We start from the raw sequence: 17,494 nt of genomic DNA, 5'->3' as shown, positions 1-17,494 counted from the left end.
TACATTGCTGGATCCAGTAAGTCCTCTACCAAGCCCCTATCTTTGCTCCTCACGAAAATGTTAACAACTGTGAAGGAGAAACTTCAAACTTACTGTGCGACTACATATGCCAGAAGTGGTGTTAATCAAATGTGGATTCTAAAAAATTCTAAAGAACTTTTAGTAAACTTGAAATCGCATAATTTTTCCCAAATCAATAACATTAAAACCTATGACTTTTCAACACTATACACGACCATTCCTCACGATAAATTAAAGACTAGACTTTTTGACATCATAGACAGTTGCTTCTTCAACAAAAACGGAAAACAGAAATATTCATATCTAGTGATCAGTCATTCAAAAACATACTTTGTTAAACACCACTCTGATTCCATGCTCAAGTACTCTGAAGTTGAAATAAAAAATATGCTAGAGTTCCTCATTGACAATATCTTCGTGGTCTTTGGTGATCAGGTCTTCCAACAGTCTATTGGAATTCCCATGGGCACGAATTCAGCTCCTTTGTTAGCTGACCTGTTTTTATATTCATATGAAGCAGAATTTATTCAAAAACTTCTACGTGAAAAGAAAAAATCTCTCGCTGTGGCCTTCAATTCGACATTTAGATATATTGATGACGCTGTGTCTATTAACAATGATAGTTTTCATTCATATGTCGATTTGATATATCCCCGTGAGCTCGAAATAAAGGACACCACAGAGTCGTCCACTTCTGCTTCATACTTAGATATTTTATTGAAAGTAGACATTAACGGCAAACTGACAACTCAACTGTATGACAAACGGGATGATTTCAGCTTCTCCATCGTCAACTTCCCATATTTATGTAGCAATATTCCATTATCACCTGTATATGGTGTTTATATATCTCAAATGATTCGATATGCAAGAGCTTGTTCTGCGCATAATCAGTTTTTAAATCGAGGTAAGCTACTGACAAACAAGTTGATGGTACAGGGATTTCAACAGTCTCGATTGAAGTCAGCATTTCGCAAATTCTATGGTCGTTATAACGATCTACTTCATCAGAACAACCTCGCATTGGGTCAAATGCTGTCTGACGTGTTTCATATCGATTGTTAAGCCGTTCTTGACACACTGATTTTGATTGCGGATAACTCCGTTTACCTGATCAGGATATAGGGCTCACGTCGGGTGTGACCGGTCAACAGGGGATGCTTACACCTCCTAGGCACCTGATCCCACCTCTGGTGTGTCCAGGGGTCCGTGTTTGCCTAACTATCTATTTTGTATTGCTTATAGGAGTTATGAGATTGATCACTGTTCGTTATCTTCACCTTGCATATGTCCAAATTTCGAAACATCAAGGAAATATAAAACTAACATTTTTTCCCGCCAACCTTCGAAATCGTGAGGGCGTGGTTAGTGGTGCAGCGTTCTACTCTCACTATCTTACTACATGAATTCTATTCATGCATCACCTCAAGCTTACATTCTTATCATTCAATACTACCTCAAGGATTGATTGATTGATCGAATATTGTTTAACGTCCCTCTCGAGAATATTTCACTCATATGGAGACGTCATCACAAGGAAAAAGAGGGGGGGGGGGGGGGGTCTGTCAATGTAACTACATGTGAAAATAATTTTACATGTAAAAATGAAAGAAAATGAATGCGTTCTCCAAAATAGAATAGAGGGGGGTACACACATGTATCACTCTAAATGTCTGCTCCAAATTTTCTCCTGTTGAAAAGGGGTCAGGTGAATTTGGCAGTTATGTGATTTTCTTTTCAATTTCTTCAGAAAAATAATATTATTTCCACTTCAGATTTACAAAGAGCGAGTTCACATCCTAACATTTACATGACGTGAAAATTACACGTTCTCCTACTAATTCTTATATCTGTGATGGTAATCAACAGATATTATATATATATATATATATATATATATATATATATGAGAGAGAGATGTTTTCTGTACATAACGATGTATGTGTCTGTGCTGATTTTTAGCAATGCGGGATAAAAGGACACAAAATCAGTGCCTAACTTAAATTTAAGAGTTTTGTACATGTACAAGGATTTCCCATAACTTTAATTCATTTTCTGTGTATGCCTGGAATGCAGTACTAAATTTTTATTATGGCATTTTCTTAATCAACTTATTACTTGAAGACAAAATGCCGCCTTTATTTACCAATAATATGTGCTTTTCAGGCAATCTTTGATTTAATGTAATATAGATAGCGATTAATATGTACTAACCCTGAGATAACATCAAATGACGAAAGATAGAAGCAATAAATATAGACCTCTATCAAATTACCTTAATAACAGATAAGATTATGTGGGCACAACAACAAAATAATCTTGCACATTACTTCATTTTAACATGGCAATGGGACTCCAGTATCATGCTAATCGTAAACCAGAGCATTCGATCAAGGATAATGGCACATTCTAATTTAAATACTAGAGCTACGCAAGAGGACTATTCGAAAGTACCTGCCATCACCTCCACAAAATTCAGATATCTTGGTAGTAAATTTTGATATGTTCCTTTCATAGCTGACAATAATAGGCCCCCACTTCAAACAACTTGGAATGCAAAATCTATCATGCATCCATTTTTTATTTATGAACTAATGACTCAGTCATTTCCATAGAAAAATTTCCTAACATTTGAATTGAAGAAAATTATTGTCGATGCTTGCATTCAGGACTTCCGGAAAAACTTTTTTGGTCAGCATTGATAATGACAATTAAATGATATCAGACTTCCCCAAACCAGACAACATTCTTAAGAATTATATCATTTTCAACAGCGATTTATTATTAAATGGAAACCAACTGATGAAATTGTGATAGTTTTTGTCATAACTTAATTATGATTATATCAATATGGCCTCAGACCCAATACAAGGAGATTTGTGTACATCAATTAAACTTCATATTTTCATTACTATCATTATTTTCCATTAATTCCACTGAACAGATGAGCTAATTCTTTATAGTGCATGATAACTCTACTGAATTCACAGTTCACTGTCATTAGAAGTTAAATTTGGTCGTGGAATCAATAGTGTATATAAGTACACTGTATGTATCAAAATGAGCAACTGGCCACTACTTCTGCTCTATAGGTGTCCATGGCTTTAAGTGTTTTGATTTAATACGATGTTACAATAAAGTGAATTAACAAATATTCAAATACTTTATGAATACAACTTTACTATATTTCTTGAAACTTTCATGTCAATATTCCAAACAGTTTCCACACAGCATTGCAGGATAAATTTTGAAACTTAGTCTCTGGCATAAAGTTTGATAAAAATAAATCTTCCTACTGAGCTAGAACAAATACAGAGAAATGTAATTAACTTATCCTAATTGCCAATTCTAATTCTATCAAAATTTACAGCAAGAAAATAGTAGCATGTAATGCAGAAAATGATTTTTATGAAGATGAGGTAATATAAGAGCATTAAAAACTAGAGATCTTATTTTAAAAATACATTTTAGCAAATCATTGTCAAACCCATATTTCAAGTTATATCCATCACATTACACTGTATTTACCAAATCCCTTTCTTTGAATTCATGATAGCTCACCTACTACTGATGACTTTCTTTATATGTATGAAAAATTCTCAAATGGGACATAAAACAACTAATAAACAAAATAAAATTGTAAGTATTTCATTAATTCCAAAATTTGCAATAAAATTGTAAGTATTTCATTAATTCCAAAATTTGCAATGTTTTGCATTTTCTCTTACTAAAGATAATGGACAGCAGGAAAGCTGGTATAGTGTTGTCAGAAGAGTTCACATTTCATTTTAACTCTATATAAATACAGCAATGCGTCTGATTTAAGCCCTCTTATGGCCAATGATGGCATGTGAGTCCGTAAAAGAGGACCCTGCCAAGATTTTTTCACCAAAAACTATGACTAGCAAATTGAAGTCCACTTCTATGCCTGTTTGCTTCCTTTGAGTATCAGGAGAAGCCTAATAGCCTTATCTGGCCATCTTTCTCCCAAAGAAAATGAAAGCATATTTCTCATCAATGAAAGCGGCTTAATCTGGCAGTTGAAAGTGAAGTTTATGAATTCAATCAACAAGTCTCGAGAAAAAATGATTTATCAACTTGACACATTTCCAATGGTATTATGGGACAGCAATCAAATGTGTAATAAATAACACTAAAAAATTACATTCAGTGATCCAGAGGGAAAACATCTTCCATGTTTCCGTTTGTACGGAAAGAAAAAGATGCAAATTGTGAGAAGCTGCAAAGAAATTCATGAATTTTGCAGTAAAAGGCATACAGTTCAAACTCAGTTTCACTGTCAAGAAATGCAAGGCGGAGATAATGACAATGCAGTTATTTCAAAATCTTTCACAGCGTTTAAAAAAATAGATGATGTCAAAGAAAACACTTATTAAAACTTCCTTCTTATAAATTGTTCTTTTGACGTGTCAGACAGAGTGCAATATTGATGAAGTAATGCATCTGTGTCTAGTTTCTCCTCCAAATGGAAAATATATCAAACCAAGGTCACAACCAAAACCCGGTCCCAGTCAAAAAGCTTACTCAACCATTGATAATCAAATCCAAACTCAATCACTGCACTAAAGGTATTACCAAAACCCAATATTTTACCAGAAAATTCACAACTACACATAAATCATCCAACCATCACCCAGCTTCCACTGAAAATTGGAACTGAAATTCAACAGATCATTGTAAACATATGCAGTGTATTGATATTGATGGAGAAGGGATACTCCATGTATTTACCCATGAAGCAATACTCTGTATCAGATAATGGCTAAATTAGAAAAGATTTCCTTTCCATACAACATAAACCATATCAGCATCCTACCATCTCTTGGCTCATTAGTGGATAAATGGTGTTCTATGCATTATTAAGGATCAGAATGGTCAATGCACCTTCATCAGATAAATTTACTGTGATTAGTGCCAATAAGTCTCACCTGCACATCGGCAGAATATCTATTAATTTCATGGGTTTATGTTTTTTTTTTATTCCAGATTCATAAAAAACAGCCCAATATTGATTTCTTTATCCTAGAGAAACTTAATCAAGTCTATAAATAAAGGAGTTGTATAACATATCACAAATTATATGAATGCTAGTAGTCAATTGCTCGCTCAAGTTTAATGGGCCTACATTGTATAGGGGTGAGACCACTTGGCCAAAACGAATGAAAACAACAAAATGTATCATTCCTTTCATTATATACCATAATGAAAAATACATTTTGTTGTTTATAGTCCAGCATAGGGTTGTTATCGAAGACATACACATAATTAATTATATTGTATTGCATACTTACTTATACATGACACTGTCCATGGTTCACATTTCAATAATAAATTCAACAAGAAATTTAATGTATAAAACAAAGCAAAGTTTGTCTTTATTTAATTTTGTTCTCTGGAAATTGTTAAAACAATCACTGGTCAACTGATTTTAGATTCAGAATGATTACTTTGATGTTCATTTTCTGAAAGTATCATGTTTCTAGAGATTTTGCACGGCACTTGCATAATCCCTTTAGTAATATGTAGAATTGTGCAAAAAGGAATGTGAAATGGTGCATTGATCTTGTATAAATATGTGCATTGATCTTGACTGCATATTACAAGTACATGTATGAAACAATGAAGATTTTATTCAGCAATTAATTAAGCTTCATCCTGTTTACTGAATCCCATACCCAAGAGACCAAAATTTAACAATTTGAATGAAAGGTTATTAATCATTGTAAGCATACTGACAGCCTGTGTCTGATAACTGTCCAGGAGGTTTTTTTTAATAAAAGATGTTTGTAAAACACATATGCCCCACCATGGTGCAAAATTGAAAAGGGTTATACACACACATCATTCAAAATATTGAGCGGACAATGTCTTCCTATGTCAAGAGTGGATTGACCATGTGACCTAAAAATCAATAGGGGTCATCTACTTCTTATGCTATACCAGTGTACCAAGTTTGGTGCCAATCAAGCAAATAATTCTTAAAACATAGGAGACAAAATATTATATGTCCAGTTTAACCCTTGACCTTTGACCATGTGACCTCAAAATCAATAGTGGTCATCTTCTCCTGAAGATGTACCAGTGTACCAAGTTTGATGTCTGTCTATCAAAGGGTTCTCAAGATACTGAGCGGACAGTATATTCCTATGTCCAAAGTAGATTGACCCTTGACCTTTGACCTTTTGACCTGTAAAAACTGTAGGGGTCTCTTCTACTCATAACCAACCCACATATGAAATATCATTACGATCAAATGAATGGTTCTCAAGATATTGAGCGAACAACATGAGGTCTACCAACCGACTGACATACCGACCGACCGACAGGTACAAACCAATATGCCCCTCTTCTTTGAAGGGGGGCATAAATATCAAATTTCCAATATATGACCATAAATTAACCCCATCCTGGGATCCCATCCCTTAATGCACCTTTGGACATTAATTTCAAAACTTTAAAAGAGGCATCATGACTCACATCATTCATTACAACCATTCACTTGTGTGTCAGCTACATGTATATATATCCTGCAGGGGTTAAAATTCATTGCATTTTTCAATATACATGTATCATCAAACCAGCCCCAACTTGAAGCCTCAACACCCTTACCTTGGAGACAATTTTCAGAGAATAAATACTTGTCATCATAATATACATAAGTTTGCCAGTTAGATTTCATGTAGTGAATATGAAGATTCAGAAAACACATAAAAGGTCCAAAAACAGAATGAACTTTCGAATTCACAGTATTTGTTTCGCAAAACCAAAATCAGTTTTTACATCTACTGCAATGACCCAAAGAAGAATTAGGATATTCCAGATTTAACAGATGATGATGTACACAGTAAGACATATAACTAACTTGGGTATCTTCATAAAAATAAATTGGATTGCCTACCCTTGCTGAGGCGTGGTGGAGGTCGGTACTTGTAGCCCGATTGACTCCAAAACACAGGAATGGAACCTCGAATTTGTAGGAAGGACACTACATGATGTGAAAATTGTATGATCTACAAAACATAAAAACATGGTAGAATAAATCTTCAAATAACTCTCACTATAATACAGTAATGTTTACCAAATGCTTTCCCTCAAAGGACTGGATGCAACAACAACCATATTTGACCCAGTAGATTAATTGATTTCCTTGAAAACTTCTCAAACATTTCAGGCAATTTTAGGGAAAAGGAATCATGAACTACATACATGCAACACTTATATATGACACTTATAATTACTTAGCATAACTTCATTTAATAGAGGTTGATGTATTTGTTTTAACTTAATTGTATTAATTAAAACTATAAAAAAGTTTTGATATTTATTATTACTAACGCAGTCAATGTAAACTGTACATAATGTGACCTCGTATTACCTATAATTTTTTTCCCTTTTAAACCAAATGATTATCAACAACAACAAAACTTTGTTATATTTGATATCTTAAGAATTAACTGAACTTATTGAGAAAAAGATATCAACAGCAAGTGCCAAGATTTAAGAATAATTGAATATTTTTTGCTCAGAATGATGTGCTTACGTAACCCGGGTTTCCTCTATGGCTTCCCTTGGATATTAGGCCTATATATCCAGCATTTTAGATCATGTGCACTAACACTGTATACATGTTATCAAATTTATAACACTATATATTATGATTTTAATTTTAATAAGCCTTGTGGTTTGAGAATTAGATTTACGTTTTGTAAGACTGAAAATTAACAGGAGAGGGGGTTACATGGAGACTTAAACCATGACTATTATTTAAAAGATGATAAAAATGTAAGGGATTTTTCATTTGCATTTTATTTTCACTTGTACATTTCTAAACATATTTTCACTCTACCCTGCGTCTGGTTATATCTGACAAGTCTTTGTTTCCACCGTCTGTCATTACTGATGCTCAAGTGTGGATGTACTCCGGAATCGGAAACGAAAATAGTCTCTCTTTAGATACTACATGAATAAACCATGCGATGCCTTGCAATCACTACTTGAACAAACTGAAGCTTTGAGAAGAAATTTTCAAATACACTCCTTCATAAATTTATATCTCTCTTGTGGTCCCATGCATCCTTTATGAGGGGGTTATGGTTTGAAACTTGAATCTACTCTACATAAGGAAGCTACCAAGCAAGATTTTTCTGTGTGATTGATTTTTGCGAGGTTTTGTTTAAATGACCATCCAATATTCACTTAAGAATACTTTGATTGAAATTGACTTAGTCACTCTGGAGAAATCAAGAATGTGAAAAGTTTACAGACAACAACAACAAAACAGACCTTGTACAAACTTTGATTAAAAAAAGAGAGATTACTTGACCTACACGTACATGGTCAGGTGAGCTAAAAAGTTTAGATTCACTGAGTTGAAAATACTGTGACATAAGTTCAACATAGCTACATATATGTATTTGCTTCCTTTGACATCTTGATTTCACGATTTTTAAATTCTAGCTGCATTATAAGAACTGAAAGTAGAACATCCTGATACATGTATATATATGCATACTGCTGAACCGTCAAGGTAAACCATGATATGGCTAATCTTTTTTTCATCTCCTTGCATTATGCTCACTGACTCAGATTAAGTAACTTTTCTTGTTTCATGTTAAAAAGTTTAGAAATGACACATAGAGATTAACAGGCTTTTCATGTTCTTTAATCTACAGACTAGAAGAAAAATTATATTATCTTGAAATCTGAGACTTCCCATACCGAAATGAGTTATAACTAAGTTATAACTAAAGTATAACTTAATTATACCTAGGCCTTGAGGTACAAAAAAGTTATAACTAAAAAGTAACTTTTCTGGACTTAACCATTTTCATGTATAACTAAAGTGTAACTTTTTGAACTTTGTCATTTTCATGTATAACTAAAATGTAACTTTTCTGGACTGTGTCATTTTCATGTATAACTAAAGTGTAACTTTTTGAACTTTGTCATTTTCATGTATAACTAAAGTGTAACTTTTTGAACTTTGTCATTTTCATGTATAACTAAAATGTAACTTTTCTGGACTTAGCCATTTTCAAGCATATCCAATATTTATGTACCAGTTTTGGGACTTTGTCATTTGAGGGTGGGGGTTACCAATACTTTTTGACACTTTCATAGTAATTAACTGAATGTTAAAGACCTATCTCATGACCCTTTGGTCTGTGAAAATGTAGGTGGAGCCCAATCTAAACAGATGTTATTTACCTGGAGTGGCCAGGGTCTACCAAGGTGTTAATTGCTATATCCCATGGCACTCTAAGAAATACAGACAAAACATGGTAGAAATCTACCTGTCCATGCTGTCTTGATATACACAGGACCTGTCTCAGGGACCTCTGCAGAGTTTCTGTGGTCATAGTGTTTGAATAATGGTTGTATTCCTACATGTAAGGGTAGATGACACACATTCTACACCCACCCCCTCTCTCTCAGTCATTGACTCAATGAATAATTTCTGTTATAAATATAGAGGTATAAAAAATTCATGACATAAATTATTTCAATAAGTTATAAGTTTTAGAAATTATTGTGCAAATTATTGTTTGATTTCTGATTGTGTAATTTATAATACATGTATATAAAGGGGGAAAAAATACTATTGAAATTCCAGTGTTCAGAGGTCTTTTTAAAAACAACTGAATTACAAGAAAATAGCAGTTGTGGACAGGTCAATGCTATCAAAACTCTGGTATACTGGGCTTCCTCAAGATCCAAAGAATGCCTGTAGATACTGGCTGTTATTGTTATCAAAACACCTCTCTGGGGTAGCTGGAGACCAGTGTCTGCAGATGTCCCTCCACCTGAGATCTATTGTTAAATGTTTGATTGACAGGCAGTTTACAATTTTGGGGCATTATCTTAAAATTGGGTCTTTAACTGGATTGACTTCTGTAAATTTTTAGTGATTATTCACTTTCAAACACTTCAGTGAACTGTGTCATTTCTTATTTTGCCACAAAAAAGCTAGTCAGAGGGAAATTTCAATGTTGAATTTTTAAATCTTTTTCTTTTGGGGGGATGATTAAGGAATTGATTAGAAATTGCATGGAAAAATTACAAAATCCAGGATCCTTACTTATAGAATAATAAATGCATTGTACGATCAATAAAACATTCTATATATTATATTTTTAATGAACTTTATACGCTGATACAACCCGTGAGAATTCAAAACACCATGTATGATGATTGTTGATCAATTACCACTAGGTGCTATTTATGGAGAATGGCAGGTCAAATTGTTTAATTGAAACGAATAATGAACTGAACACATGTATGAGATATGTCACAGTATTTATTAAAAATAAGTCCATATGGACTTCTGTTCCATGTTAAAAGAGACACTATTCATCAATTTAGGTATGCATAGTCTATCAAAATCAAATTAAGGCATATATATAAAAACGTCTTTTCCAAAAAAGTATCAAAAAATATTTCTATATTCAAATCTCATTGGTAAATGTGACACAAAACAAGGTATGACTGTTAAATGATGTCTCTGTTCTGGACATTGAACATGTTCATGTTATATTCCTGTTCAATCCTGTTAGGAACTGTGAAAACAAAACAAAGTTTTTCATTTGTAGTCATGTCCTGTTACTTTAACAAAAGTTTCTAATCTCCCAATGAACGTTTCCTTGAATCGAATTATTTTGTTGTCTCAACCTGTTCGTCCACAAGTAGTCTTTTGAAGAAAACCACACGGACCTACTCTCCAGCTAAGGTCAAAAGGACTGCCTGTTCCTCAGATTTCAAAGGTCTTTTACATAGGCTCCAATAACAGCAACCCTGTCTGTTCCCTTTCACTGCTGTCAAACTTCAGAGCTTGGGACAACGTCAGTAGCTGCTGATGAACACAAACCGCAAATGCTATTTGGGTTTCAATATGTTGGATGCCATGGAAAAGGCATCTCAATTATCCATTACAATCCTCAAAATAGAAACAAGATGAGCACCAAAGTGGTCCAAGATCCTCAACTTTTTCTGTCAGGTGTAGGATCATATATCAAACTCATTGTCTCATTCTGAATCTCCGTCAACATATATATGATATGGTAAGAAAGCAGGTTCTTCAGCAACATCTTGAAGCAACTAAAAACAAAACAAATATTGTAAAAGTACATAAATAGCACAAATGTTTCTATATAATGTTCGGTGCAACATGTCATTTGATAGGCTATTATATATATCGATCATATAACCTATATCTATAAATCACAATGTGACTGATGACGTAAAAAAGAAATAAGTAAATAAATCTGCTTGACATTGCATTTAAACATTTTACAATTTGAAGTCATTTCTGAGGGGAAATAAAAATTCACAAATAAAATGTAATAAATAAAATAATGGCTACATGCCGGGCTTGTAACTTACGATTATGAATATTGGATCATTTACAAGCATCAGAATATAATCCATAAAACGAAATCTAGGAACTTGTTACCTTTCAACTACATCAACAGTTACGGTACACAATCGTAACGAAAACTAACCTGGTTAAATGATTTCTCATGAAAGGCATCGATAATCATAATGGCGACAGGGCCAGCAGTTTCACACGCCACACTTCGATTGTCGAAATTTTCTGATGAAATGTTGTCTTTTCCTTGTTGCATTCGCCAAAGGGATACTTTGAGTGTTGGATTAGACTTATCGGCATGGGAAACCTGGTAGCTACCACGTTTGTGAGGGTACATAGCTTCGGAGCAGTGACGAGTGTTTCGCTTTTATTTCAATCTTTGTTTTTAAAATGGCGCCTTCTTCGTTTACATCCGGAATAACCGGAAGTGTGCGAATCGGGTATTTACGTAAAAATAAAAATACGTTTGATTGTTCCTGATCAATTTCAGCAAAACTGATGAATAACTAAAAAAAATCTCACGTATATACTTTACGATTTTTAATCATTTGAAGTCATAAAGGTTTTGAATTCCTTGATTCCGGTATTTCCGCTAATCGCTGATTGGTCAAATCAGCTCCGCTCTCCATTTTCAAACAAGATAGCGTCGGTTCAAGAAGGTGAAAGTTGAAAGGTTCTATTATTACTTTGTTCAACGAACCATGTATGCCCTTATGGAGTGGATAGAGGAAGAAAAGGTCAGCATCATAACCATATCACGCATCAAAGATCCAAGAAAGGAGTTTTGCCAGTATAAAGTTGGGGATTTGGTGAAAGCCAGCTGCCATGGCTTTTCTGGCGTGCATCCCGCCAAGATCTTAGGTAGGCTTTTTCAAGCAAGTTTCTGTTTACAATATTTACACAAATTTTGTCAGAATGTATTAAGTTTATTTAACTTGAGGATAATTAAAACTGCAGTTGGACTATACAGTCCTACATATTAGCCCTTCTTGATTCCCTCCATTTTGTTGACAAAATACATATTCTTATGTGGACAAACATTTTTAAATAATAAAAGTACGATTATGAAAATTTACATGATTTAGAAATAAGAAAATGTGTTTATAATAGTATAGAATTTCCCTTCCCTAATACTGAAAAAAATATTTATATCTTTAAGAAAATATTTGCTTGCCCTCTATAGGCCTCTCCCGACTAGGGATAAAAAGGGTCGAGTAGGAAAGTAGGGAGAAAATTCTTTTTTATTCACATGAAGTTAAAAAAGCTATAAATTAGATAAGAAAATTTCAGAATGAGTAATAAAAAAAAATGTTAACTGGAGGTTAAAAAAGTTTTTGAGTCTTTTTTTAAAATTTTTTAATAATAATAAAGCTTTGAAATAAATGGATTGTGATTTTCTTTCATCTTGGCTTCTTTTTCTTATTCTAGATGATGGAGCTGATGCCTGGTAGTGGGATCTACATTTATCCCAAAGATATACAAGCTTTATATAAGCCAAAAAAAACAACAAACAACAAGTGGAACTTTTCAGGAGGGGGAACCTAACTGGTGCAAATGAAAAGACCATTTTAAACACTATTCTTGGTAAGAGATTATAATCTAATTAATAAATTCTTTATATAACACTAATAACAAATTGTTTAACTTCGAATAAGAATAATCAGTCGCCCACATTTCTTTCAATTTGTGAAGATGTATTTAAAAGGTGAAAACAAAAAAAATTGTAATTTCTGACATCCATCTTTTAAATTGGAGAATCAATGACAGTTAGTTACTAGAGTATTTTCTTTTTTATTTAAAGATGATGCCGGGATTCAGAGGCCATTGTCAAGTTTTCGATGAGGACCAAGATTAGTTCCCAAGTCAGCCTCCAGAACATGAAACAGACCTAGCTTTTATACATTCAGTAATGTGATATATATATATATATATATATATATATATATATATATATATGGGATTCCCTTCATAAGGGATTGTCCAATTTTTAATGTGATAATATGTACAAAGAGTTAGTGATGAATATTTTATTTATATTTTTGTGCCAAACTTTATAAATGATTGATTGTTTGATGTTTTCTGCCACGCTCAACAATTTTTCAGTTATCTGGTGGCACCCAGTTTTTATTGGTGGAAGAGAGAACCCAGATACAATGTACCTTGGAAGAGACCACCGACCTTCCGAAAGTAAACTGGGAAACTTTCTCACTTACCGGCGCGAGCGGGATTCGAACCCGCGCCGACAGAGGTGAGAGGCCATGTGATTTGGAGTGCGATGCTCTAACCACTCGGCCACCTTTATAAATGAAATTAATATACCAATAATAGTCGCTGTTTACAATCGGTAATGTCTTATTATCCCCATCTTTTTTGTAACTTTTCCATAACTTTTGTCGGGTATAACTTTTTTGTAACTTTTCCATAACTTTTGTCGGGTATAACTTTTTTGTAACTTTTCCATAACATTTGTCGGGTATAACTTTTATGTAACTTTCTCCATAACTTTTGTTGGGTATAACTTTTTTGTAACTTTTCGATAACTTTTGTCGGGTATAACTTTTTTGTAACTTTTCCATAACTTTTGTCGGGTATAACTTTTATGTAACTTTCTCCATAACTTTTGTTGGGTATAACTTTTTTGTAACTTTTCCATAACTTTTGTCAGGTATAACTTTTTTGTAACTTTTCCATAAATTTTGTCAGGTATAACTTTTTTGTAACTTTTCCATAACTTAAGTATAACTTTTTGATAACTTTTGTGAAGTATAACTTTTTTGAAGTATAACTTTTTGATAACTTTGATGCACTTGTTGTATTCATGTTGAAATAAAAGATGATAACTTATACATGAGTATAACTTTTTTGTACCCGAGTTATAAGTAAAGTATAACTTTATTTGAAGAAGTGGTTCCAAACTCCGATAACTTAGTTATAACTTTTTTGTAACTTTTCTTAGTTACAAAGTTATAACTTAGTTATAGTTTTTTTCGGTATGGGTAGCTTACAGTTTTTACCCTTCATCTAGTCTGATAACACATTTCAGTTACTAGAAAATATATGTATCAAACTGGGTTCTACTTTTACTGTATTAAAATGCAACTCAGATTGCAGCTTTTCTGAAATCAGATATATGGATAGAGGCCATTTTCTCAATAGTAAGCTGATCTGGTCCCAAACTACTGAGTCTTTTAAGTTGAACTTTAAGGAGGTATGCTACACCAGAGAAATTTGATGTAGATGAAAAGTGGAGGATATGTACAACAATATTTTGAAGTTGAAAAATTTCAAATTTACTTTATTTTGTCAAAAAATACAGTTTTAGTAGAAGGTAATAGGAAAAAAATTTAAAACCCCTTCTGGACTCGAACCTGCAACCTACAGTTCAGCAGTCGGTATTCTAACCTACTGAGCTACTCAGCTAGGTATTTAAATGGAAAAGGAAAAGTCAAATATTACTGATATCAATTTTTTCATCCATGTTTTTAAAGGATGTCAGCCATTATGACGATGTAGAGTACTACCTTAATGACATTAGAGGCCTTCGCTGTTTTCTCATGTCTCCACACAAAAAATTAGTCCTATCTAACTTTCCATACAAACCTGTTCTGTCTCCACATAGTTTGCGCACGCTCCTGATTCGTCTAATCCTCGCATCTTTGTTCTTGTACCTAAAAATAGTTTCAAATGTTCGAAATTAAACAAAATAATTGTGTAAACTTGAAAACTTTTAATATTTCTTGTGTGGGTATTTTCAAAGCAAGATTATACACTCATGAAATTGTTATTTTCATTATAATCATTTTTCCTGTTGCCTATCTTTTAATGACACAATACCAAATGCTCATGAAAAATTCATTCTTATTACATGAAAATATAATATTTCTATATTCAAAAAAGAAAGTATCACAAAATATCACAGATATACTACAGCTAACATTTTCCAAATAATTCAATCTGTATTTAGAAATCACTGCTACTTTATCATCCTTTACGATGACAGAATGGGAAAATCCTCTGGGATTAATTTTATTTGAAATCTCAAAGCTTTTAGAGTGTGTTCTAAATGCCATCAATTCACCAGCTCTGTGTATGCTCCTCCTAGAGATGATTCCTAGTTGATACTCCAGTGGATCTAAGTGTTTGGAATTTCCATAATCCGGACTGAGATCCAGTGAGGCAGTGGAAGACTGGGTAAAATCCAACACACAGTTTTCTACCTGCACATAGCCCTGGATTACAGGGGTGATCCAGTGGGCATACAGTTTCTCAACCTGTCAACACATTACTTAGGGGTGAGATCAAAAGTTCAATGTCTGATAAAAAAACAACTAAATCCACATATTTTTCATCAAGACTCCCTACCCAACCACCCCTTAAAACTAAATATAAAGTTGAAACTAATCGATTAACAAGTAAAAAGATTCAAGTATATATAACACTCTGTATACTTTTTCTACTGTTTATTCACAAATGAAAGTGTACATTAAAACTATTAAATGTTCATTAAGATATAATACTATGTGGTTTTTAAAAGTCGCTTGTCTTTTCCTTTTTCCACTGAAGTGTAATTGATATCAGATGACAGAAACTTACGGGTGTTTTTATCCCCCTCCACCTAACTATTTGAATTTAGATTTTTATCCAACATCAATCTTTTGATCTCACCCCTTACATTAATGTATGGGATATAATGACCAATCTGTTACCATAGTTTGGGTATTCTCAAGTGATAATTACCTCCTTTTATAATTAAGATCCAAATCAAAAACAAAACTAGGAAAATATTGTTTTAAAGGGACTGGTTCACGATTTTTGATAAAAATATTTTTCATTTTTGATGTCAAACATTAGAAATATAGCTCATTTAATGTTGACAGCCAAAATTTTTACCTTCTGAATGCAAGAATAAAAGTAATATTTTAGCCTTAAATATGTGTTATGTAAACAAAGACTCGAGTCTTTTTATGTAAACAAACAAACAAGTGAACTATTGATTTTGTAATATAATGCATCTTAATTTTGCATAGTCACAAATTTTAACTTTTAGATGACACATTTCATCCCAAAAATGCTTGAAATGTGAAAGATATAATGATACTTAGATCGATATCCATTTCTTTTGAAAATTTAGTAAGCAATAGCATACTGCAATCTTTGTTTACAAAACAAATAATAAACTCTCTAAAATGAGCTTCTGTGATGATATATCACCTTAATTTTCATGTGAAATCTTTCAAACACATTAGACAGTAGATTTTGATCATTAAAAGTGAAAAACAAAATTTTGGTTAAAATCGTGAATCAGTCCCTTTAACATACTAAAACTTATGTCTTCCCTTCCATTATCCGTGGTTTTTTAGGGGATCATCACTAAATTGGAAAATTAAGAATTAAGGTACATAACAGTCACCTAATGCATATGTGCTTCAACCAAGTAACAGTGTTGTGAACATATGATAGTAAATTAAACTTACCAACATACCAAATATCAAAGGTCTATGTAAAAAGATAAAAAATTTATGATCTGGACAAAAAAATGCCCCAAAAATTATTTTATTTGACCTTTACATAAAAGGTCAAGGTCAAAGGTCATCAAAAATGGTATATGACACACTGTCTTATCACGATATACCCACATATCAAATATCAAAGGCCTATGTCAAAAGAAACAAGATATAATTATATAAAGTCTCCCAAACGAAGTACTAGCTGGCTGTATTTGAGAACTACTATTTTTCTCCCTTGACAAAATCCATTCCAATTTTTACATCATTTAAAAAATCTTGATCACGAAGGCTTTGATTTGAATTTTTTCAAAAAATCCCCGTTTTTTCCTTAGTAAAGCTGGTGTCACTTGACCTTGATCCTAGTTTGTAGAGTCCCAACATTCTCTTATCATTTTTAATGATACCATGTCTCTATCAGTCCTGGTTCTAAAGTTATACAAGTTTTTATAATCAAGGCCAAAGTCAACGGGGATACTAGTTTGTAGGTCACTACACCATTTTATCATTTCTGAAGATTCCATGTCTCTTTCAGTCCCAGTTCTTAAGTTATACCATGCTTATGTTTAGGGTTAGTGGTCAA

General features: G+C 33.0%; 1 protein-coding gene and 2 long non-coding RNA genes across 4 annotated transcripts in view; 1 reads left to right on the top strand and 2 right to left on the bottom strand.

Moving 5' to 3' along the window:
- The window catches only part of LOC125659904 (phosphatidylinositide phosphatase SAC2-like), a 141,523-nt gene that overhangs the window by 108,618 nt on the left and 15,411 nt on the right, over positions 1–17,494 (bottom strand). For both annotated transcript variants that reach the window (XM_048891701.2, XM_056148953.1), the window contains 3 exons: positions 15,486–15,678; positions 15,008–15,075; positions 6,941–7,052 (listed from right to left, as the gene is read on the bottom strand). In XM_048891701.2, the coding sequence (XP_048747658.2) occupies positions 6,941–7,052; positions 15,008–15,075; positions 15,486–15,678 (373 nt within the window). The remainder of the gene's footprint in view (positions 1–6,940; positions 7,053–15,007; positions 15,076–15,485; positions 15,679–17,494) is intronic.
- Positions 10,322–12,697, bottom strand: LOC130050108 (uncharacterized). The gene is made up of 2 exons (XR_008798506.1): positions 11,541–12,697; positions 10,322–11,136 (listed from the first exon to the last, which is right to left on the bottom strand). It is a non-coding gene; the product is annotated as an uncharacterized LOC130050108 (long non-coding RNA).
- Positions 12,131–14,403, top strand: LOC125648795 (uncharacterized). Its single transcript, XR_007360442.2, has 3 exons — positions 12,131–12,268; positions 12,836–12,991; positions 13,209–14,403. It is a non-coding gene; the product is annotated as an uncharacterized LOC125648795 (long non-coding RNA).

This window comes from Ostrea edulis, chromosome 9 (genome assembly GCF_947568905.1).
Source record: "Ostrea edulis chromosome 9, xbOstEdul1.1, whole genome shotgun sequence".
Taxonomy (NCBI): domain Eukaryota; kingdom Metazoa; phylum Mollusca; class Bivalvia; order Ostreida; family Ostreidae; genus Ostrea; species Ostrea edulis.
The sequence above is the reverse complement of the archived record's forward strand: the minus strand, read 5'-3'. Positions and strand labels throughout refer to the sequence as shown.